This window comes from Bos indicus, chromosome 4, assembly GCF_029378745.1.
Source record: "Bos indicus isolate NIAB-ARS_2022 breed Sahiwal x Tharparkar chromosome 4, NIAB-ARS_B.indTharparkar_mat_pri_1.0, whole genome shotgun sequence".
Classification (NCBI taxonomy): domain Eukaryota; kingdom Metazoa; phylum Chordata; class Mammalia; order Artiodactyla; family Bovidae; genus Bos; species Bos indicus.
The window spans coordinates 60,752,704-60,778,527 of NC_091763.1; the positions used below are offsets into that span (position 1 = coordinate 60,752,704).

The following is a 25,824-nucleotide window of genomic DNA, read 5'->3' on the forward strand; positions in this document are numbered from 1 at the left end:
ACTTTCCTTCCAAAGAGTAAGCATCTTTTAATTTCACGGCTGCAGTCACCATCTGCAGTGACTTTGGAGCCCCAAAAAATAAAGTCAACCACTGTTTCCATCTGTTTTCCACGAGCACTCAGCAATGTTTGTTATGTTGATTTCACAAATAATGCTTCTCGAGCAAATTTTTAAGCTGTGGTACATATACCCAATGGAGTATTACTCAGCCATTAAAAAGAATACATTTGAGTCAGTTCTAATGAGGTGGTTGAAACTGGAGCTCATTATACAGAGTGAAGTAAGCCAGAAAGAAAAACACCAATACAGTATACTAATGCGTATATATGGAATTTAGAAAGATGATAACGATAACCCTGTATGCAAGACAGCAAAAGAGACACAGATGTATAGAACAGTCTTTTGGACTCTGGGAGAGGGAGTGGGGGGATGATTTGGGAGAATGGCATTGAAACACATATAATATCATATAAGAAATGAATCACCAGTCCAGGTTTGATGCAGGATACAGGAAGCTTGGGGCTGGTGCACTTGGATGACCCAGAGGGATGGTATGGGGAGGGAGGTGGGAGGAGGATTCAGGATTGGGAACACGTGTACACCTGTGGCGGATTCATGTTGATGTATGGCAAAACCAATACAATATTGTAAAGTAATTAGCCTCTACTTAAAATAAATTTTAAAAAAAGAAAAAGAAAAAAAATTAAAATTTTAGTAAAAGCACATATTTAAAAAAAAAAAACATGTTTCTTATTAACAGTATGTAGTTGGGTTTTTAGAAAATCCGTTCCCAAGTCTCAAAAAAAAAAAGTTTCGATCAATACAGTCTGATTGGGACATCCCTGGTGGTCCGTTGGCTAAAATTGCACTCCTAATGCACAGGGGCTAAGTCAGAGATTCCTGATCAAAGAATTAGATTCCACATGCCACAGATAAAAATCCCACATGCCACAACTAAGACCCAGCACAGCCCGATACATAAATAAAAATATTTTTTAAAATGTAGTCTGACTTATGGTAATCCTAATAACCAGTGGAATTACACTGCAGAGTAATCCAGCCATCGCCCCAGAAAGTCCCATGAGTCACTGGCCTGGAGGACAGTTGCCTTCATGCCTTTCAGTTCAGTTCAGTTCAGTCGCTCAGTCGTGTCTGACTCTTTGCAACCCCATGAATTGCAGCACGCCAGGCCTCCCTATCCATCACCGACTCCCGGAGTTCACCCAGACTCATGTCCATTGAGTCGGTGATGCCATTCAGCCATCTCATCCTCTGTCGTCCCCTTCTCCTCCTGCCCCCAATCCCTCCCAGCATCAGAATCTTTTCCAATGAGTCAACTCTTCGCATGAGGTGGCCAAAGTACTGGAGTTTCAGCCTTAGTATCATTACTTCCAAAGAAATCCCAGGGCTGATCTCCTTCAGAATGGACTGGTTGGATCTCCTTGCAGTCCAAGGTACTCTCAAGAGTCTTACATCAGTGTTATCACCAGCAACCTCTTCTTGACAAGGCAAGCATGGCACACAGTCCTCTGAGAATAGTGTTGCCTACTGGATAAAGCAGATCCATAGTGAATGATATAGATCTGTCATCCTTCACATTTTCTTCTGAAGTTTCTCAAGATTCCTACAATTAGATTTATTTCATGTGATAAAATACTTCTTGCCTCATAGTTCCTATGAAAATGCAAATAGATTACCTAGTAGTGAGCAGTCTTACTGTGGGCATGGATTCTTAAAGGTTAGAAGGATTTAAGGAAAAATAAGGGTTGATAGCACTTGAAAATAGACAGACCTGTTTGTCTCCCGGCCACCTATGACTCATCTTACCCTTGGTTCAGCCGTGTTCAGTTGACTAAAGGAAAATGTGGTTGACATGGGATTCCTGGTTACACAAGGGCAGGGCAAGCAATGTGCATGCAGATGACTAAAGAGTGAGCTATCAGACATCCCTGAGCTGAGGGGACTCATGGGCTTATGGGTTCCCCCAAGGCTTTGGTTTTTCTGAGGGCACATTTTGTTTTGCTACCAAGAAGGATTCATTTTCTTGTTCTGCCTCTCAATGTCTGTGGACCCCAGCAGATCACTGGACAGGTCCTTATTTGTAATAGGACAGCTGTGCTAGAGACATCCACTTGGAGAAAGCACCCTGTACCATCAGAGAAGGGCAATGCCATTAAACAGAGCTCAGCTGGTGCAACAAGCTGTCCAATGTGTGGAGGACATTTCATCTGCCTAATATTACTTGAGGTGGTGAGATTTTTTGCCATCACCTGGCCATCACTCGGGTTTGAAAGTTCTGGTTGCCACGGTCTTTTCCATCCTATAAAACTGTTACTTCTGTTCAATAACATTTCATGAAATATTGACATTTTGGTGGGAATAGCCAGTGAGTGGGATTCCCTGGTGGCTCAGGTGGTAAAGAATCTGCCTGCAGCACAGGAGACCTGGGTTTGATCCCTGGGTCAGGAAGAAGCCCTGGAGGAGGGCATGACACCCCACTCTAGCATTCTTGCCTGAAGAATCCCATAGATAGAGGAGTCTGGCGGGCTACATTCCATAGGGTTGCAAAGAGTCAGACACGACGAGCAATTAATACTTGTTTGTTTGGTTTTTTTCCCCCATCAGTGAGCAATTACTATCTACCGTACTTGAATTGTTGAATGAATAACTGTTTAGAAGCCATAGGAGCATACTGAGATCACAGTCATAATGATGGGCTAGGTGGTACCCCGGGGCTGTTCAACACTCAGTGTGTGTTCTGTTCACCATACAGGTATCTTAGATCTCAACTAGATATGTGTGACCTTAGAGAAGTTCTCAATCCTTCTCAGTAACCATTTTCTTATATATTTTTTAAATGTTGCACTTTATATTATAGTTGATTTACAGTGTTGTGTTAGTTTCAGCTGTACAGAAAAGTGATTAAAGTGATTAACTATACATATTCATATATCTATTCTTTTTCAGATTCTTTTCCCAATATTGAGTCCATTTTCTTATCTTTAAAGTACTAGTAAAAACATATAGTTTACTGTATTGAAAAGAGGATTAAATGAAATGATGAACAGCAAAGTGCCTGACACCGAACCTAGCACATAATTGAGGTGCACTGGTGATCTACTCTTATTTTTAAGTTGCAGATGACCCCAGAATGTTGGTATGAAGACAGTAAAATACAGCATTTACAGTCAGCCCTAAGTTCAAATCTCAGCTTAACCACCTACCCATCATCTATAGAATTTTGGACTAGTTAAAGTTTTCAAAGCTTCAGTTTCTGCATATAGGAATAATGATGATACCCACGTCCTGAATTAGAGTAGATTAAAAGAAAGAATACATATGAAGTACCTTTCATAGTATCTGGCTCATAGTAGGTATGTTATCAAGGGTAACAATTGTTGTTAGCATCTATAATGGAGGATTTGAAAGAAAGAAGCTGCAAGGTTACAGTCTCTTGGATGCCTCTGTGTGTTTTCTGGTCTTTTCCTGCTCTAGATATTTGGATGAAGATGAATCCACATTAATAGAGGCAATGGTTAATTGCCTTTGTGGTCTGGACCTGTCCTGAAGCAGCCAATTACCATATTCTTCTTTTTCCTTGAGGCTTCCAATGGGATGTGTCAGCTCTAATTCAGTAGACCTCTTTTTTTAGTGCCCGGCTCAGAGAGGCAATACCACATGCACATTTCTGGCTATATCATCTGTATGAACACTCAGACCTTAACTACATGACAAAAGCAACCCAGGAGGGACGGGTGTAGGTATTATTTCACATTCACTTGAACCAGTGCCAACCAAACTTCCACAGTTAATTGTGTCTCAGAGAGTTTCTCCTGGAAAAAAATAATGATTATGCAGACTTCTAGCTGTTGCTTAGACTCCTTTTTCTCTTGAGTTGCATTGTCTACAGTCATATAATATATCAAGCAAATAAATAGGTATACACCCTCCCACCCTAAGTCTCCCTCTCCCTTCCCAATTCAAAGTTAGTCAATCCACCTTTTCCTTGCAATTCCAGTAGTATAGAAGGAAATGGAAGCTGTATATCATAGCAGTTGACTCTTTGGAAAAGCACACTCCAAGTTGGGGCCAAAAGTGCAAACGAAGGGAACCGGGGGCTAGGGAACCATAATCTGTGGAAGATTTTTCTGAATGGGTAAGGTCAATCCCCAGGAAAATTATGGTTTTCCTTCAATCTCACAGGTAATGCAGGTGGTGAAGGAACAGGTTATGAGAGCTCTTACAACCAAGCCTAGCTCCCTGGACCAGTTCAAGAGCAAACTGCAGAACCTGAGCTACACAGAAATCCTGAAAATCCGCCAGTCTGAGAGGATGAACCAGGAAGATTTCCAGTCTCGCCCGATTTTGTAAGTTACCTCTGACCCCTGCCTTCTCAACAGCTCTGACGCACCGTTTCTAGAGTGAAAGCCTATCACCCAGCTGGGCTGTGTTGCATGGAAAGCCAATGAAAGATCTCTACTCAGTTCCTGAAGTCTCAGCAACTCCTTGAGAAAGGCTGGGCAGGGGTAGGCTATGGGGAGGTGGAGACAGGAGGTGCTGGCAGAAGAATCTAAACCAAGAAGTGACCCCGTTACTGATGAGTCCTCTAAGGATTTGCAGCTGAAAAGACTGGCAACTTTTCTAATACTTGGGACAATCTTTTTTGTTTTGTCCATAAAGCTATATTCTATGTAGGCACTCTTGAGTGGCAAGATGTTCTGCTCCAGCCAGAATGAGACTTCACGATAATTAAAACAAGAGGACCATTGAAGTGTCATGGGTGGGAGGGAGTGTGAGCTTGACAGGGAAAGACCCACTGTCTCCCTGCCCCATTGGCTCTGCTTCGCATCAGAACGTCTCATATGGCTATCAGCAGAACATCTCTTGTAGCTATCAACCCAGAGGCCTGAGGTGAAGAATCAGGGGGCTCGTTTTCACAGGACTTTGCATCAGGGGCACTTGCAATGGTTGTGTAATTTCATCTCCATCTTTATGATGTTCTAAACCTTGAACATGCACACTGTTTTAGACTGTTGTTTCCTTTATCTTTTCTTAGTATTGAGCTGTTTATCTTCCTGTGTCCTTTTCTTAGAACTAGGTCAATTTTGTTACCTTATACTTCATAGGAAAGAAAATAGGAAACAGAATGGGAAGTAAGGAAGGTGTTTGACATTTACTCTCATTCTTCCCTCGAAAGACTGAATGTGGCTTCTTCTGAAACCATCTTACATCCTTGGTGTCATGAAGCACCTCTTCAACATCTCTCTCTCTCTGATTCCTTTTCTTTATCCCTGCTTTCTGTTTCTTGCTCCAATATATCTGATATGTTCAGTGCTTGGCGATTTGCAAAGCACCTCCTCATGTTCCTTATGCTATGATCATGTCCTCACACCTGTGTGAGGAAGGCAAGTCTTAATTCTACTTGAGGACCAGAATATAGTCTAGAGAGGAAAGGAACTTGTTGGCAAGTGTAGGATCCAGGACTTGAACTCCAGCCCACAGATCCCTTAGCTAATATTCATTTCCTCTACCAGAGCTGCTTTGCCAAGTGCAAGGCTAAGATGAAGTTTTTAAAAGTGCACAGAAAAAAAAAATAGCCAAGCTATAGCATCTACTGTGTTTGTTTTCAAGCCTTAAGAAGCATCATTAGAAGCTGCAGAGCGGAACTGTGGGCTTTTGTGGGGATGAGGTTAGGCAGCAGGGGAGGGGAAATGCTTCCTCAGGGCCTTTGGTGGCTTATTCGTGCTTAGTCGCTCAGTTGCATGCGACAGTTTGGACCCCATGAACTGTACACTGCTAGGCTCCTCTGTCCATGGAGTTTCCCAAGCAAGAATACTGGAGCAGGTTGTCATTTGCAGTAGGTTTCCATTTCCTCCTCCAGGGGATCTTCCTGACCCAGGGATCAAACCCGCATCTCCTACATCTCCTGCATTGGCAGGCGGGTTCTTTAAACCTGAGCTACCTGGGAAGCCCCTTTGGAAGCTCACATCTATGTAAAACCTAACCCATATCCACAGCAAGCAGCAGGCAGCACTTGTAAGAGGCAGAGCTGGGGTTTTGCTTTGGTCATCATCTATTAATAGAAGAAGATAACAGCCCCTGAATACCAAGTAGAAAGAGCTTTGAATAAACAGCTGACTCCTCAGAGATGCTGTTTATTTCTTTTTTTTTTAATTAAAAGAGTCTGTTATTGAAACATAGTTGACTTGCAATGTCATGTTAGTTTCAGGTGTACAGCAAAGTAATAGATAGATAGATACATTTCACATTCTTTTCCCTTATAGGTTATTACAAAATATTGAATATATTTCCCTATGCTATACAGTGGGTCCTTGCCAATTATCTGTTTTATGCGTAGCAGTGTGTATATGTTAATCCCAAACTACTAATTTATCCCCTTCATCTGCTTTGGTAACCACAAGTGACCATGTCTATGTCTGTGGGTCTATTTCTTTTGGGGGTATAAGTTCATTTATAACATTCATTTTTTTTTTAGATCCCACACATAAGTGATATTAAATGGTATTTGTCTTCCTCTGTTTGACTTACTTCACTTAGCATGATAATCTCTAGGCCCATCCATGTTGCTGAAAGTGGCATTATTTTATTCTTTTTTATGACTTAGTTTATTCTTTTTTATGACTTAGTAGTATTCCATCGTATCTATGCACCACATTTTCTTTATTCATTTCTCTGTCAATGGACATTTACATTGTTTCCATGTCTTGGATATTGTAAATAGTGCTGCTATGAACATAGAAGTGCATATGTTTTTTTGAATTATAGTTTTCTCCACACATATACTTAGGAGTGGGGCTGCAGGATTCTATGGTAGTTCTATTTTTAGTTTTTAAGGAACTTCTCCCAGAGAAGGCAATGGCAACCCACTCCAGTACTCTTGCCTGGAAAATCCCATGGACGGAGGAGCCTGGTAGGCTGCAGTCCATGGGGTCGCTGAGGGTCAGGCACGACAGAGCGATTTCACTTTCACTTTTCACTTTCATGCATTGGAGAAGGAAATGGCAACCCACTCCAGTGTTCTTGCCTGGAGAATCCCAGGGACCGGGGAGCCTGGTGAGCTGCCGTCTATGGGGTCGCACAGAGTCGGACATGACTGAAGCAATGCAGCAGCAGCAGCAGCATACTGTTCTCCATAGTGACTGTATCAATTTATAGTCCTACCAACAGAGTAGGAGGGTTCCTTTTTCCCTACACCCTCTCCAGCATTGATTGTTTGTAGATTTTCATTGATGGCCATTCTGATTGGTGAGAGGTGATTCCTGATGCAGTTTCTCTCTTGCAAGGAGGGACAGAGGCCCTTTGCCCCATCCTGGGACCTACAGTACTGAAATGTTGGATTTCATGTTTGTTTCAGCAGATGTGTGAACACAAGAAGATTTTATTATGCTTTTGACAACAATTCTTAAAGCCTAAAGAGAGTCTTAAGGGACCACTTCAGTTAAGTCCAAAAGGCCAAGTGATTCTAAATTAATGTTTGACCATGACTTTGTTCCAAATAAGACTGTTAAGTGCTTGTCAAGTTCAAATATTTTGCTCCTGCTTTGACTTCATATCTTTACTTCTCAAGGCTCTGCTATGACGTTCTGAAGTTTCATTTCCCTTGCTTTCCAGTAATTATAAGAAACTCTTATCTTTATTTTTATTATTATATACCTTTATGCTTATTGTATAGAGAGAAGCTATGAAAATACAAAAGAAATCTCCTGTATGTATATACATTGGCATCATCACTTGGGCATGGGACTAAAAAGCACCATGGTCCACCAGAGCTCTGGTAAAGTCATAAAAACTTGTCAGAGCTATTTCATGGGGGAGGCCATGAACCAGCCTTATCCCTATCCTGGCCCCTGAAGTAGGCAGGAGGCTACCAGCCTCCAGCTGCTTCTCCAGTGATGCTCTGTCTGTTAGAATGATCTGCTAGACAGGAACTCATTGTAGTTGGATGAAGTCTAAATGCTGCCACAGTGGCTCATGGGATAAACCCACAACAAAGAAAATGCAGAGAACCATGTATGATTGTATTCATTCATTCATTCACTTAACAAGTATGTATTGAGTAACTCCTTCCTGCAAGGTCCCGAGGTGCTGGGACAGGCAGAGAAACAGAGACACTTGGTTGTCCCTGTGCCAGGCTTCAAAGCTGAGATTAGCAGGGATTATCAGGGACTGTGCTTAGTGCCAGGTGAGAGGAAGCGCAGGCGGGTAGATTGTCACAAAAGCACATAGGAGACACATCTAACCCAAGCTTGGGGCTTAGGAATTCATATTTTAGAACTGAAAAGCAACTTTAAGGTCATCCAGTTCAAGCTTTTCATTTTGCAGATTGGGCAGTGGCTGGGCTGGATGGTTGATCTCTGGTGCAGAACACTGCTGACCATCCCCTTCCCCTCACCTGGCTGCTGCACACAGCATGGAAGCAAATCTCAGAGCCACGACAATCCCTCAAGGCGTACATCTCATTTTTATAAAATGTTTATATTTCCTGAGCAGAAAAATGCAAGCTCTGGGTGAACAAATATTTTGGAAGACTGTGTATTCAGTGGGTTGAAGAAGCTCTGTTTTCTTTCTTAGCTCTTGACTAATTATTTCAGAAGAAGGTATTTGTTACTTTCTACCTTGTGTGACTTTACAGGGCAGATAAGTTCATCCGCACAATTGACCTGAGTGGCACCCCACTCCAGTACTCTTGCCTGGAAAATCCCATGGACAGAGGAGCCTGGTGGGCTGCAGTCCATGGGGTTGCCAAGAGTTGGACACGACTGAGCGACTTCACTTTCCTTTTTCACTTTCACACATTGGAGAAAGAAATGGCAACCCACTCCAGTGTTCTTGCCTAGAGAATCCCAGGGACGGCGGAGCCTGGTGGGCTGCCGTCTATGGGGTCGCACAGAGTCGGACACGACTGAAGTGACTTAGCAGCAGCAGTAGCAATGGATATAAAAAGCTTAATAAGTCCCCAAATAGATCATTTGCCATGATGTTGGGGGAGGGGGAGGGGAGCTGCAGGGACAGACACCATGGAAGCAGAGTAGCAAAATGTGGAAAGCGCAGACCCAGGAGCTAACAGACCCGGGATCAGATTCCCAGGCCATCGCTTGCAAATGTGGCTCCTCAGTCAAGTTCTATCACCCATTCTAAACCTGTTTTTCTCATTTCTAAAAACAGTTAATAAAATGTCTACACTGTTGAGTTGTTCAGAGGACTCAGTGAAGTAATACATGAAAAGCCCTTAGTATATGCCCTGCACTTAACAAACACTCTGAGAATTAGTCACTCTTATTATGAGTCGATAACCAGAATTTAACAAGTTGTCTCACTATCAATATAGAAATGGTAAAACTGACACTGTGAATATATTCGTTTACACCTCATCTTATCTCGGAGTGTACAGTACAGGTAGGTGAGGAAGAAAAAGGAAAAGCAGATAGAGCCAGGACTTCCTGTCCTGCAAATCTACATCCTTGTTAAAGACTGGTCACAAGCTTCGCTCATGGCTTTCATAGCCAATGCCAGTGTTCAATGCAGCCTCTGTTCTAGGTGAACACAGGTCCAGAAAGGAGGCTCACCAGTCTAGTGGTGCTGTCTGTCCTCTGCATATGTCACCGTCCTCATTGGGCTTAGACTTGGAATTCTCTTCCGGAAACAGTGCTAGACTTTGAACTGCCCTTCATACACTCATTTATTCTACCTCCATTAATCTTCCTCCTTTTATTTATTTACAAAGCTTTTAGCTAGAAATAGAGGAATATTTATCAAAGCAGAGCTAGTGAACCCATGACCTTGACCTCATTGACCCCAAGCTGAGAATGTCAAAGCCCAATTTCAGCCCATGTTTATTACCAGGATTCCCCCAGAGGTCATATCTCATTCACAGAAACACCATGTAGGGATTACATATGTTTTCCTAATATGAGTGAAGTCTGCAGCTACTGAGCCCATTTGCGGGAAAGAAGAGGACATCACTTACAAAAAAGAAAAAAGCTATTCCATTTCCCTCATTGCCTAAACATGTTTTGGGGTCCTTGGGGTTCATAACAAGAAAAGGTAACCTTTGTAGCAGCAGATCCGCTTATTCTGACAGTCCATCCCCAGAGATGGTTCATAACGGAAGGTGCTATGATGACAACATCTGCCTCTTACACTAAAAATCATAAATCATCAAGTTCTTTCAGTTATTCCTCCTTCTGGTCCTCATCTCTGCATCCTCATCTCCATTTTAATAGTTAACTCTAGCCTAGGAAAACTATTCTTTAAAGGTGCATCTCTAACCTAAGAATGGATGAAATTCCCAGTTTCTCTCTCCCATGATTTCTCCACCTCATTACCCCGACTTGAAGCCAGAAGCAGTGATTTACTGTCATGTGTGACTACCTTGGCTATCTTCCACCTTCTTGTCCATTCAGAGCAGGGTTCATCAAAACTGCAATTCTGAGTCCATTCTGCAAAAACTGAATGCTGATAATAGGTAATGTTAGTGATCTGAATGCCTGAGATGAGACCCTGTGAGACCCACACCAGAAGAGAAAATGCACAGAGAGCAGATGCACCAAGCTGTACCATTGGGGTGAATATCCACATTCAGCTTTAAAACTGGTCAGATGGAACAGTATCAAATGCCCTGGTATTTGAGGCCATTTAAGTCCAAATATGTATCAACAGCTTACTAGCATACCTGGTTAGATGGCCAGATCCTTTCATATCGCTTTTTATTCTTTATTTTTTTCTCAGGAGTGAATAGAAGCAGTTTGCACAAGAAACACTTGATTGTGTACTCCTATTCAGGGCTTCACTTCTGTAAGCTATTTCTCCATCTGTGAGATGGGACTGATGATATTAATACCTGTTCCCACAAGTCGGGGGTTCTTTGGTGGGGAGGAGAGAAGGGTGTTAAATGAGCTACATTTGCCTAGTACACTGCCTGGCTCATAGCACACACTGACTGAATGTGTAGGGCCTTTCATACCTGGGAACAGAATACCACGTGAAGATAGATTGCTTATGATCCAGAGTAGCCCAGAGTTAAGGCTGAAGCTTACGAAAAATGTGAGCCTTGACTACACATGGGCACAAGAAATGTTTGTCCTGAGGAAAGGCGAGAATATTATCTAAGCAAATCCAGAAACGCTTGGCATTCCTGCCCAGCGCTTACAGCTCACTTATACTCACACTATCCCCTTTGGAAGGAAACATTCTTGTTCCCATTTTACGAATGAGGAGAGACTTAGAGGAGCTACATGAAATGCCAGTTATGAGCAGAGCCTAGATGGAAATCCTAATCTTTTGAATTTGGGTCACTGCTTTCAACACTGCTCTGAGGGCTAGACTCTAGGTCTCTCTATACATCTTCAACTAGAAAAACTCTAGCTTTAATATACTCAAATATGAGGGTGCTACCTAAAATTTCACAAGATAAAAAAATCTCTGCTCTTGAGAAAAAAAAAAGGGTTCACAACCCACTGTACTCATCTTTACAGCATAGTACATCTAAACCTAAATTACACTGTATTAGCCTGAGACAAGATGCAAATCCTTAATTTATGCCCTCATTATCCCCATCTCTATGGGCTAAAATCTCGGACAATATGTTATTCCGCTTTGTAAGTGGTCCTTTGCTTCACCCAACACTGTGTTTGCTGTACAATAGTCACCACATGGTTGTCCATCACTCCTGTTTGGTCAGATCACACATGTAGTCTAGGAGTTTATCTATCTGCTGTACGGAGTAGAATATGACCAGTAATTCATTGTCTCAGAAGAACTAAGTGAATTTTTGCATAAATTTGTATCTGTGACTTTATAAAACAAGAGACAAAATGTCTCTGGAGACATCAGTCTAGAAGAACGTCACTGAAGTGATTGGGGCTCTTGTGGGTATTCTGTAAAAGTCAGAGAATCTATACAGTTACTACAGCAGACAACCCTGTTTACTGATGCTTAATAAATGATTCTCTAAAGCACCAACCTAGGAGGTCTGGGGATGTTCAGGAAAAGATGGAGCTTTTACGCACCTGCCCTCTCTGCCATGGTGCCCTTTCAGACAAGTGCTTTTCTCAAGGTGGGTTGTGGAATATGTGTTTATCCTTTCACAGGGAACTAAAGGAGAAGATCCAGCCAGAAATCTTGGAGCTGATCAAACAACAACGCCTGAACCGCCTCGTAGAAGGGACCTGCTTTAGGAAACTCAACTGCCGGCGGAGGCAAGGTATTGTTTCCAGACCTAGCAAGGAAGAACAGTGGCCTGCTCCCTAAGGAATCACATGGGTATGGGTGTTCGTTTAAGGGTCGGCTAAGCAGCATTGTACTCAGAATAAGAATAGCTCTAACTTATTCCAGGTAAGTTTTAATTTCCCATATAGACCCAGGAAGAATCAAAATCTAAAATCAGCAGAAGACCCGTGGAACTGAAGAGTCACCTGAACCATTTCATGCCTCATGTCTGCCAGAAGTGGTCCCACAACAGCTAACATTACTGAGTGTTTACCATGTGCCAGGCTCTCACTTGACCCATGTTAATGCATGTCATCTTCCCAGTAACCTTAGGAAGTAGCTACTGTGATTACACCCAGTTTACAGATAGATAAACTAAGGCAGTGAGGGAAACTAAAGCAGTGGGGTACAAAGTAACTTGCCCAGTCACAGAGAGTAGGGATTTAAACTCCAGCATCTCTCTGGCCCTAACCTTTAATGATTCACTATGCTGTCAGGAGTGCTAGCATCCACTGTTGGTGATTTGATCTTGGAATTTTCAGCATGGATGGCCCTTGTTTTCAAATCCCCATACTGATTCTCTTCCAGGTCAGAATATTTTATTCATAGTATAAGTAACAGTGAACCACGGTGGGATAGAATCAGTTTTCATAATCTTGCAAGAGAAATTTCTGAATTGTCTTTATAAATTTTAATCCCAAAATATTGAGTCCAAATGGGTTCCATTAAACTAGTTCCAGTAGATGGGAAGCATGTCCAGCTGTTTCTTAGCCAGGAAGGTAAACTCCTTTGATTGCTTTCTTGACATATGGCTAATTGCAAAGTCAAAGTATTCGTATTCATACTGTCCTAGAAACAAATAGAAAATAAAATTGAAATATAAAATTCAGGGAGAGGTGAAGAGATTGGGGAACAGTCAGGAAAAAGAATAAGCATTAGCAACTGTACCAAGAACAAACATCAGTTATGGCCCTGGAGAAACCCTGGCAGATATTTTTGAAATCTGATGGATGCCCTGCTTAGACACAGCGCCCGTCCACTAATGACATACATCACTTCATGTTTATACTGAGCCCATCCTCCCGGCCATTTACTTTTAATGGCTTTGTGCTGAATATTGAGTAAATTCAAAGTATTTCAAATGCAACCATTAAAAATCATATTAAGAAACGTCCAAAGGCAGAACTTCCTTGACAAATGAAAATGCAGGTCATTCCCAGGGGATAAGAAACCCTCACTGATGACAGTGAGCTTCAGGCTGGGCCTCAGGAGAGGACAATGGGCAGAATAAGAAAGAGCTGAGTTACAGCTGGGACTGAGAAAGGCTCACAGTAGGAGGAGGGCACTTACCTCTTCCATTCAGCCATGGAAGGACTGGCTCACTGCTCCTTCTTTGCTGCATCACCTGCATTTGGGCACCTTCATCAGAGTGGATGGTGCTCCAGGAAAAGAGTGTGGTACAGTGAGGAGAACAGGAGCCCTGGAGCCAGATACAGTGAGTGCCATCCGGCCTCTTCCTCTGTCCAGCTCCATGACCTTGGGCAGTTCCCCCATGAAATGGGGATAACAATGCCTGTCTCTTGAATTTACTGTGAGGAAGAAAAGTGGTCATGAATGCATCTCTTAGAAAGCAGCTAAAAAGGGGGGGGTGGGGTGGGGGGGAGTAGAAGGTAGTTACTCTTTTATTCTGGAAGACCCTGTAGGAAAGAACAAGGAGCTGGGGGTGAGAAGGCTTGGTTCTAGGCTTCTCAACTCGGTGAGGAACCACCTGAGTGTCTTTTGGCAGGACACATGACCTCTCAGGTCCACAATTTCTCATCCGTTAAGTGGGAGTACAAGATCAGATGATCTGTTATTTCAGTTAGCCGGATTGTCTGTTATATGCCCTGATCACCTCGTTGCCTTTGGCAAAATCAATAGTCAGGGTGTATTGCCCACATTAGGTAATTTATAAAGTTTTTATGTACTTGACACTGGGGAGAGAGCACGAAGTGGGGGAGGGGAAAGGTAGCAAATATACCCATGCCACCAAATGCCCCCATTCATGGCCAGCTATTGATACAATTCTTCTGAATATAATAATAATTCAAAGAAGCTAATTTAACCTTCCAGTCTACTCCACCACAAGACTTCCTTTTCTAGGCTGAAATGAGTAGATTCTATTAGAATAATTCTGTTTCTAGATGTCATAATTACAGTTTTTTTGGCCAAAAAAGCGTTATTTCCAAATGTTCAACTTTTTCAGTTTTCTAAAAATGAATTACCTAATGAACAAAAAATGATTAGCATCTAGACTATAAATTTATTAGTTAAACTCCCTAGGGAGCATGACCATCTGTGTTTAGTATAAAATCATCCTTCCGAGTGCAGAAAGGAAGGCTTTTTGGGGTTTGGTAAATTGATTTAAAATCTGGTGACTAGCTTTGTGTGCTTAAAAATAGAGATTCAAAGCAGACTGTGCTGAAATTGGTTTCCTATCACCCCATCCAAACATTCCATTCAGATTTACACACATTAATGAGGACATGGAGAAGGCAATGGCAGCCCACTCCAGTACTCTCGCCTGGAAAATCCCATGGACGGAGGAGCCTGGTAGGCTGCAGTCCATGGGGTCGCTAAGAGTCAGACACGACTGAGCGGCTTCACTTTCACTTCTCACTTTCATGCATTGGAGAAGGAAATGGCAACCCACTCCAGTATTCTTGCCTGGAGAATCCCAGGGACGGCAGAGCCTGGTGGGCTGCTGTCAATGGGGTCGCACAGAGTCGAATACAGCTGAGGCAACTTAGCAGCAGCAGCAGCAGCAGGTGTAAAATTATTTGAGAAGTAAAATTATTTCTCAAAGTCCTTTTGAGAAAGGTAAGATATGAGACGGGGACACCCATGAAATATATCCCTGGTTAAAGAGCAAGTACAAAGGGCCCATGCATGACCACACTCCCTCTAAACTTGTCCGACAGGGAGTTAGACACAGATGAGTGGATTTACGTATTAACTTTCTAGGGGAAAGTAGGAAAGAGGCTCCTGTCCACCCAACTGGAAAGGGGAGGAGCAGATGTAGAGCCCTTTATCATGCCATGTTTGGCTAGAAGGTCCCTGAGTTTCTACTTGCCCATCATTCTGTCTGCCTCATTTGCAACTCTGCTGCTTGGTTAGTCCAATAGAGATATATACAAATGTGGATTTCTGGGAATTGTGACCACAGAAGAACTGAGAAGCAGTAAATCATGGGAGATGCACCATGCTGCGTCCATGTCCTGCCTCCCTGCCTGGTAGCTGGTTAGCCTTGGGCAACCTAATAAATCTCTCTGTGCTTCTCTTTCCTCATCTGTCAAGTGAAGACATCAGTTTCTACATCAAATTGTTTCGAGAGTTAAATAAAATCAGGCATGCATAGCGCTTAGTCTAGCGCTCAGCACATTGTCAAACATTCATTAATGATATTTAGTATTTTAATTTATAGTTACTCAGAATATACATTCTTATTTTTTGATTTTTAAAGATTTTTTTTTTTGGATGTGGACTATTTTTAAAGCCTTTACTGAATTTGTTACAATACTGTTTCTGTTTTACGTTTTGTTTTTTTGGCCACGAGGCATGTGGGATCTTAGCTCCTCAACCAGGGATTGAACGTGCATTGGAAGTCTTAACCACTGGACCACGAGGGAAGTCCCTAGAATATAGGTTTTTAAACATAGGCCATGGACTGGTAGTGACTGTCATATATCTGCTTCACTCTGTCCCGCACTCACTGTGGAGTGTGAAAGGCTTTTGTCCACAGTCCTTTATGATAAATTTGCCTTGTATCTGTGTTCCCTGGGCTTCTCAAGAGAGTTTTAATGAAATCTCAGAAGCTGCCTACATTCAAGCCATTATTTGCTTCGTGAGACTCTATAGGCTCAGAACTGCCTCCTATTTTCCTTCCTTTTCAGAGATTAGCGTCTTTCAGAATCACTTGCATTGAATAGTCTTGATTAGAGCCCAGGGCTACACATTGGAGTGTCATTTTCAAGAAATCATAGCATGAAATTTCTACTTCTCTTTAAAGACAGTGCCCATTTTGTTGACCAGCATCCCTTCTCTAAGCATTAACTTGACAAATATAACTTGAAACCCAGGGATGAACAAAACATGCACCCAGAGGAGTTGGCGTGCTCCTGCACTTCAGCCACAGTTGCTGTACCTGCCTTGCCCTTTCATTTCACTCCAGAGACCTGCAGTCAAGTGGTACATTCAGCCCATTTGGGGGCACCTGTTGTTTCTTCCTCTTGGACTTAAGTGTTCTTTTAATATTCCATTAAACTTTATCATCAATGGCACCCCACTCCAGCACTCTTGTCTGGAAAATCCCGTGGACGGAGGAACCTGGTGGGCTGCAGTCCATGGGGTCGCGAAGAGTCAGACATGACTGAGCCACTTCCCTTTCACTTTTCACTTTCCTGCATTGGAGAAGGAAATGGCAACCCACTCCAGTGTTCTTGCCTGGAGAATCCCAGGGACGGTGGAGCCTGGTGGGCTGCCGTCTATGGGGTCGCACAGAGTCGGACACGACTAAAGCGACTTAGCAGCAGCAGCAGCAAACCTTATTATAACTCATTTTTACAAAAAAAGGCAAATATGTATAAAATGTACATTGTCAAAAGAATAAAAGCCAGATTATTTTCAGGAAAAAAGCACTTTCCAATAGATCAGAATAACAGATAATCATCCAGTAGTGTGGATGAGAGGGGTTACTGTTAACTGAAAGATACCAAGGTACTGATACTTGAGAGCTGGCTCTGTGAAAGATGAATGACAGGTACTCTATATATGTTTTACTCATATAACTTTTAGTGTTATCTAACAAAGGAACCATAGGAGTCCATAAGGATTTTTATAATTTGGCCAAGACTCCATAGCTGATGTGTCAAGGCCAGGTGTGTAACTAAGGTTTGTGGACTCCAAAGCATCAGTTAAGCTAAACCATCTTGAAGATGTCTTCAGGGCTCTGGAGTTATCTTTTGCTGTGAAACAAGAGTCTCCGGGGAGGCAGAATTCTGACTCAAAACAGGAGTCTCTATTCTGAAAAATGTTCAGTGTAGTGAGGAAGATTTGAAAGGCAGAATGACCTTCATTCTGTATCTGTGGTTGTTGTCTTCCTTCACTGAACTCAAGAATATTTCCCTTTAAACACATCGCTAGGATCGCTGATGTTTTTGTAACGTGGGAAGGTTTGAAGCGGACCTTCCCCTGAGCACACCGAAGACATTGCACATTTTAGGTTAACCTAGGAAAGACTCAAAATCTTAGTGGAAATGCCATAAGAATTGGCTTTAGTAAAGGTCACTTGTCTCCCAAACACAGGATTCTTAGGGCCCCCTGGGCCAGCAGCCAGCTGCCAGCTGTAGGCTTTGCACACAATACAAGGATGTCCCTGAGTCCATGATAGAGTCAATCAGGACTCAGTTCTTGCTGTGGCCTGTGCCTCACTTTACAAACCACATTTCCTACTCAACAATGGTAGCTATTATTCAGCTTGCCCATCTGCCCTAAAGACCTGCTGGCCAACTCTACACTCATCTGCACTTTGGATACAAAGACAGGCAGTGAACTGTACTGTTCCGTATGGCTACCTATGGCTATTTGAGTTAATTAAAATTAAATAAAACTCAAATTTTCTTTCCTTACTATTAAATAAAGCAGGTACAGAGTATTTGCAGTGGTGCAGAAACTTATATCAAATATTACTGCAAGAATTACAGTTGTCAGGGGTGATTAGCTCCATAATGATCTATGTGACATTGGGAATAACTTTAATCAGCCCTGGAGACCTTCTTACCAGGCTGTGAGCTTTGAAACCAGCTTTTCTCTCTGATCCTTCAGATACACACACATGCACACACACACACACACATACATACACACAGGGAAAAAAGTGAAGCACAAAATTATCTCCATATTTTCAGTTTTTTAGTTTGGGGAGTTAAAAATGGCTATTGATGTAGTAACATTTGTAATTGACTGAAAGACCTCCATATTAACTCATGCTTTCTCTTTAAAGGCTAGTAAACAATCTTCGCTAATGTTCTCACTGCTTCTTGCTAATTGCTTTTAGTGACACAATCCACTCATTCATTGCCCAAAGGGATTGGGGAACTAGTAACATCATGCTGGGTTTTGAAAAGAAAATACATGTTTTGCTTACCATAAAAGAAACTGCAAATCAAGCTGCCACCAGTGGCTAACACTGAAACTGTCTCACCCAACAAGTCAGTGTGCTATGCTGGCTGGAGCCGGCCTCTCTGCTTCCTTTATAGCTGCTCTGCCTTCAAGACAGACACACAAGTTACGATGCCTCTAAACCTTCCCGGAGCTAATGACTCCAGCCTTTATCCCGAGGGAGAGACTGGCTCAGTATCCACCCATTTGTCTATGAATCAAAACAACCTTCCCAAGCCCTTCAGCCCTTTTTCCAATATTCTGTCCTCCATCCAAGACTTCTTATTTGATGGGAGGAGCAGAACACATCACTCACATTGATGATGCACAGATCTTTTGCTCTCTGCCATTTTAGTGGTAGACAGAGAAAGAGGAACTTCTGTGGGATAAGAGAAGAGGTAGTCAGAGGTAGAAGGAAAACCAAAAGACAGTGTGTCTTAAAAGTCCAGAGATTCCAGGGCAGAAGAAGAGGGTGGGACAAATTGGGAAAATTTTTTGACATATATGCACTACCATGTGGAATATAGATAGCTAAAGGGAACTGCTGTATAACACAGGAAACTCAACTCAGCGCTCATGATAACCTAGAGGGGCAGGATGGAGCAGGGCAGCAGGGAGGTGTGGGGGTGGGAGGGAGATTCAACATGGAAGGGATGTATATATACATATAGTTGATTCACTTGATTGTACAGCAAAGACTAAAGCAACATTGTAAAGAAATTATACTCCAATAATAATAAATAAATACATAAATAAATATATACACACCAGGGATTTCCGGTGCCCATGCATGCTCAGTTAAGTCCAACTTTTTTGCAACCCCATGGACTGTAGCCTGCCAGGATCCTCTGTCCATGTAATTTTTCAGGCAAGAATACTGGAGTGGGTTGCCATTTTCTTCTCCAGGAATCTTCCCAATGCAGGGATCAAACCCATGTCTCCTATGTTGGCAGGCAGATTCTTTACCACTGAGCTACCTGGGAAGCCCAGGGATTTCAGATCTGAAAACAAAGAAAAAAAAGAAGTCAAGAGAATTTAGTCCTCTGGAAGGAGGAAAATCTGTCAGCTCTAGACTGTAGTGTTATGGTAGATTTCCAGGTTTCCAGGTAGCCTTTTGTGTTTCTTTAAACAAACAGCGACTACAACATTGCAAAGATGATTGTCTTCAACCCTCATGATAAGTAGCCACTGATTTCAGTAGTCTCTGAATGTTGTTGCACAAGAGATCTCTCCTTTTCCTGTTTTTCCTTGTAGTACAGGCAGAGTTGCTGAGTCACTGTCCATATTTCCCAGACCTGAGACACAAGTGTTTCCACCATCTTTCTTTAAGTTGCCACTGAGAACTGCGGGAGCTCCTTCTCCTTGAGCTTTTCGGCTTTGTCCCTCGTGCTTGCCTTTCATCCTGATGACTTTTGCTACATCCAGTAGAGTCCTGTGAGCACTGTAGGCACTCTGCAAATAGTCATTGGAGAAACAGACTCAACCTATTAACTAGACAAGCTATGGAGGTGTATGCAGCAAATTTCTGAAGTGTTGCAAATGAATGTAAATTGTGCATTTAGCTCCACAATATATGTTTGTACCACTTAAATTTCCTAATGCTCCCCCAAATCTGTTGAGGATGACAGTCTTCTTTGATTATGCCATATTGACTCCTGGGCTTCATGTTAGCACTGCTAGTCTCTTGAGTTTACCTCAGCTTGAGAAGTGAGGGATTTCTAGAAAGAACAGGCTTACTCAAAATAAGACCAGCATGTCCAAGTGCTACTGCTCACCAACTTCCCTCCCAGCTTTCTGTTACCCTATTACAGTTGCTCACTTAGCCAAAGTCCCACCTCAGAGGTAGCAGGGGAAGGAAAGCACTATAGAAAGTTTTTCCAGCTGTGGTCATCACAGTTTATTTAGACAAGGTGGAAGGTCCTTTGGGATGAAGAGATCTTTATAGTCCATCATGCCAGGCCCCTGAGAACGCTATTGGTACTCATGGCTGAAGCTTAGCCCACTCCTATCAAATTGCAGTTTTCCTATTGTGAATTACAAGTCAAATTCTCAAATATGTTCTCCTCATGGAAAGCTGCCTAATTGAAGTGGTTATGAATTATTCAGGGAATGATTTTATTTTCTCCCTTTGAAACGCCCTCCCTGTGTTGAGTGTATATATATAACAGAATTTTGAAAATTTAGCAATTCCAGATGTTTTCCTAGCCTTCAAATAACTTTTTCTTTCCTCTCAAATTTTTCCACTGGAGTTTAGATTTTTTTAAATCTATGGATTGCTGTATACAGACTACATTCAGGAATTCTCAAACCCTATTTATACTTGAGAAAGGAATCACAGAGGCATTTTGCTTTTGTGGATCAAGTTGGGTGTTTCCTTTGTTCACTGTGTGACTTTTGCCTCCATCTTTAAAACCTGGTTTTCTACTAAAAGAATTGTAGTTAAGACATACTTTTTGGTGAAAGCAATTTTAGATAAAAGAACATTTTTGTTAAATGTTATAGAGAGCTTTCTGGTCAGATTGGCAATTTGTATTGGGAGACAGAGTAATGGGGTGATTTGACCCAGGCCACTATGCTTGCCAACCACGTAATTGCACAAAGGGTGTACAGGTCATGGATGTTTTGTGACTTACACATCTTGACTGAGTCCTTTTGGGTCTTCATTTATCAATTTAGCCAGTAGCAACTGTGCAGCTTCTACATGGCAGGCATTGTGCCAAGGGATTGGTGCTGTGCAATCATGAAGGCCATGGCTGTCATCGGAGAGCCTTGGCTTTGTACACTGTCGGGACTGTTAAGTGTCCTGGAGTCTTCTTCTTTTGTTAATAACTGTTTATCATGTCCCCACTGGGCAAGTTGCTTGCCTAAGCTCTATGGCAGATAATGGGAATACTAAGGGATTTAACACGAGGGCACCAACCATCAAAGGAGACGCTGGAGCAGCTAAGAGGGTGGGGAGAGTCCCCTTGGCTGCAGTAATCACAGAGGGCTTCCCAGAGAAGGCAGCATCTACCCCAGCCCTGAGAGCTACACAAAGATCACTCTCACAATTTAAGTTTCTCATCTAGAAAAAGCACTCTTTACCTCCTTCTCACTACCTCACAAGCTCATTCAAAAATTGTTATTACATTTTGAGGGAGCAGATGAAGTTAAGCTGAGGGAGTTATTTATAAGGATGATCCTAAGGTACTGGTCAAGCCTGTTCAAGGGAACTAAACTCTACGAATTAGAGAAGAGATGAATGTGACATCCTCATTCTTGGATACATTTCTGACTTGGGGTGGTTCCTCATGAATCCCACCCCTTGTGTATGGATTACTAGCATCCTAATAATATATTCATGATTAGTTTGTGTGTACAGGCCTCAGGGGTGAAGGCCTTACTATGCCAGCTGAGATATGGCACAAACATCTCAATAGTCTTAGAATCTCACAGAAGGAAGTGGAAGCAGAAAAGTTCTGAGAAAGCTCTTTTTTCTTCATCTCTCTCCCTACTTTGTCAGGCCCAACTGAATAATTAATCATGCCCTCATCATTATAGATATTGATGAATTACTCCTCTGGAAGTCACCACCTCAGACTTGTTGCCATTGTCCTCAAAGGATCTGGTAACTTTCCCAGTGGCACCAAATGTCTACGTGGAAGGCAGGAGCTAACTGCATATGAAAATGGAGAAGGGACTGACCGCCAGGGCTCTTAGAATTCATTCCTTTCTGAGGATTTAAAATCAAAGAAACTGCCTATTCTCTCAGGAAAGGCTCTGAGGAAATAAGGATGTCAATATTTTTTAAAAATCAGAATCACTTACCTGGTAAATCTGCATTTTCTTTTTTTTTTTTTTTTCCTTCCCTCAGACAAGTTTTGGTATTGTCGGCTTTCACCAAACCACAAGGTCCTGCACTATGGAGATCTGGAAGAAAGTCCCCAGGGAGAAGTGCCCCATGATTCCTTGCAGGACAAACGTAAGTGTCTCTTCTGTGTAGGAGGCTTGAGTTTTGGTTGGTTGGTTGTTTCCTGGTCACAGAACATCATACAGAAAGACTATTAACCTAAGTAAACCCATTGGACATGGCCCACCTTGCTGAGTCCTGGCCTGAGCCGTCTCATCAAGCACAAGACCTTGGTGGATTTGTGGTTTGGGAAAGGAATACTCACACATCTGTCCTGAAAGATACAACTCTAGAACTCCAACATCTGCTTTTATATTACTTGTCCATGTGCTGTTCTAAGAAACAAAACCAGCATAAACCTGATTGTCAGCTGTCTTTTTCTGATGATCCAAAATAATCTCACCTGAATTGTGTGTTTGATACCCTACCACTTTTATTCATTATAGTTGACTGAATGGTGGCTCAGTGGTAAAGAATTCGCCTGCCAATGCAAGAGATAAGGGTTCGATTCCTTGGTCAGGAAGATCCCCTGGAGAAGGGAATGGCTACCCACTCCAGTATTCTTGCCTGGGAAATGCCATGGACAGAGGAGCCCGGCAGACTACAGTCCATGGGGTCACAAAAGAGTCAGACACGACTTAACAACTAAACAACAACAAGGTATATAAATTAAACACAGTATTATGGAAACATTAAAATACACAAAGGTAGGGACTTCCTGGCAGCCCAGTGGCTAACACTCCATGCTTCCAGTGCAGGGGGTATATATCTGATCCCTGGCTGGGGAACTAAGATCTCATGTACCACATGGCCCCCAAAAAAATTTTTAATACACAAAGGTAATGAATTAATTTGGAATAGAAATGAGATAAAGTTAGACATAGCGTCAGAGGATATCTCAGGTAGAGAAATCAAACAGTGAGGAAAAAGTAAAGACACTTTAAAATAACTTAACAGTGAGGAAAAAGTAAAGACACTTTAAAATAACTTTTTAAAGTCACCTTGACTCTCCATGAATCACATAATTCACAGGTAAAATCCTTACCCCTAGGTCCTGGCACCTCCCCAAAATCGCCCCAGGGCCCATGGAAGTCCAATCTGTACTGTCTTCCTTGCAGCTCTTAGCCGTCACAGGGGAAAATTAACCACGAGTGGCAAATTCCTGACACACTCAGACTCTAGGCTGACGTATCAGACAGACAACCTGGCATATTCTCTCTTCCTCCAGCTTAAAAATGGTACAGTCTGGTCCTTGTAGGGTCATTTAGTTCAGAAAGCAATCTTATTTCCTTTCATGGGAGCACTGCCGTCTCAGTCCATGTTATTAGCGCTGTTAACAGGAAAGGAAAGAAATCTGAAACCCAGTACTGCAGAGTCTGGGATAGTGTCTATACATACATTCCTGTTGTGGGATCATTCCAGGCCTCTCTTTTTGTGATAAGGACCCTCCCTTTAAGTCTCAGAAAACCTCCATCCCACCACGGACAAGCTAGAACAGTGGTTCTCAGACTGTGGTCCTTGGACCATCCGCAGCAGCAGCATCACCTGGGAACTTACAGAAATGCAGATCCCAAGATACTCCCTCCCAGACTTGATGAATCAGAAATTCTGGGAATGGAGCAGCAGTCTCTGGGTTCATGGGGCCTCCAGGTGATTCTGATGCTCATTTAAAGTGAGAACTACAGGGCTAGATATTATTGGATATGCTTCCCAGTGGGTCCCTAAATTTGGCTTTCACCAATACGTAAACATTTTAAAAGAATAAAAAACTGAGTGGATAGTGGGTTGCCAACTTCAGGTTTTGGCAGGGAAAAAAAGAAAAGCTATTAAAAAAGAAAATCTAACTAAAATTTAATATCACATTCCTTTCATTGTAAAAAGAACTGGATCACAAAAAAAAGGAAAGACCAGAAAGGCCTAACCTTGGAATAAAGGACAGTCCCTTGCACTAAATAAGCTGTATGAAAATCTCATGGCATCTCTAAAAATGATTGTCTTCATTTTCCTGTCTTTGCTATTAACTGGTGAAAAATTCACTGAGAATCCTCTCTCATGAGCTCAAAAGAACTGTGCAAAGGCCAGCCACTTGGAATCAGAGCTTTAAGGTGGTAAAATGAAGAGTTTGAGGTTACTGTTGGCCATAGCAATCAGAAGCTCTCTACAAACTCTCCCACTGCCTCTCTCTTAACTTGGCCAGGAAATAGAGAAAGTGGTCTGGGCCGGAAAACATAAAACACATCTGGGTTCATTCTTGACCCACATGGCCCAGTGAGTCGGCTCTCCCACGCACTGAATGTATTCTTTATCCCCATATTTGTAGGGATCTAATCCATTTCTCAACTCATAGATTGTCATGGGTTGTAGTTTAAATGGAGCACTCTCATTCTAGCTGGCCCTGCTGCTTAGGAAGTCAGTAGCTCTCCCCTAGAGAAGGTCAGGGCATGGACAGCACCTAAGCCTTGTGTAGGGGCCGTCTCTAGACTTGTCCACAAGCTGATGACCCCAAGCTCTACCAAGGCCTGCATCCCCAAGGACTGGAAACTGGAGTGCCGATGCCAGGGAGAGCCAGCTTGCCAGGGTGGTTGCAGAAGAGCCAGGACAGAGCTGCAAATCTCTGGAGAGCTTTTGGTCATGGTCATGATGCTCGTTCAGAGAAAGCATTGCAACAGTCCCTTCTGATTGTGGCTCTGAAACTCTTGTCTGCCCGTTTCCTCTGTGGCCTTAGAAATCTAGGAATTCAGAGTTCCAGAAGAGGTGCTCTACAAACAGTTTACCCATTGTAAGATAAACCAAGAATGCATACCTGTGCAGGTGTTCGTGTGTAGATGTGTGTGTATTAAAGAGATTATATCTGTGTGCCAGGTGGGCCAGTGAGGAGGAACATTCATGTAATGAAATCAGATGAAGCTGTTTTGTGCAGGAAATGAGAAGGCCTCAGCCCAGGAAACCAAAGTTTGCTGCTTCAGGCCTGCCACCTGGTTTGCATTTAATTCCAATTCTGCATTCTGCCTGGAGCAAAATAATCCATCCTCTTGGAGCCCTTCAAAGTCAAAAACCTCATTCCACTAGAAAAATGAGCTGTTCCTTTAATTAATTTCAAGTGCCATTGCTCTTGCCATGTACGATTGCCCTCTCTTGAGACCAACGGGAAAATTGTCTTCCACCCCTTAAGTTAACCAGCTGAATATTGAGATATTGATGAGTCAAATAGTGTAATTGAACCCTCTTAATCCAGAGAATGCAAGTGGAGATTGAGGGCTACTCAGCTGTCTTCGTGCCTAAAAGTTTAGCAAATCTCTTCTCTCGTATTCCTTTTGTTTGACAGGAAACATGGCCCTTGAAAAGTCCATATCTCCTTACCTCCCTTTGCCCCACATTCCTCCCACCAGGTATGCAGACTCTCATCACCCCACTGAAACCAGACTCCACTGCTTTCCAGCAGTGCCCCCACCTCTCAGAACCGCCCTTTGAGAGAATCTAGGCCAGCGCTCTTCACTCCTGCATCAAAG

General features: G+C 42.6%; 1 protein-coding gene and 1 long non-coding RNA gene across 7 annotated transcripts in view; one reads left to right on the forward strand and one right to left on the reverse strand.

The window, feature by feature from the left end:
* Positions 1-25,824, forward strand: part of ELMO1 (engulfment and cell motility 1) — a 581,836-nt gene that overhangs the window by 536,657 nt on the left and 19,355 nt on the right. For all 6 annotated transcript variants that reach the window (XM_070787263.1, XM_019958763.2, XM_019958762.2 and 3 more), the window contains 3 exons: positions 4,204-4,367; positions 12,111-12,223; positions 22,280-22,387. In XM_070787263.1, the coding sequence (XP_070643364.1) occupies positions 4,204-4,367; positions 12,111-12,223; positions 22,280-22,387 (385 nt within the window). The remainder of the gene's footprint in view (positions 1-4,203; positions 4,368-12,110; positions 12,224-22,279; positions 22,388-25,824) is intronic.
* LOC109557443 (uncharacterized) lies at positions 12,823-19,450 on the reverse strand. Its single transcript, XR_002180536.2, has 3 exons — positions 19,195-19,450; positions 13,579-13,817; positions 12,823-13,077 (listed from the first exon to the last, which is right to left on the reverse strand). It is a non-coding gene; the product is annotated as an uncharacterized lncRNA (long non-coding RNA).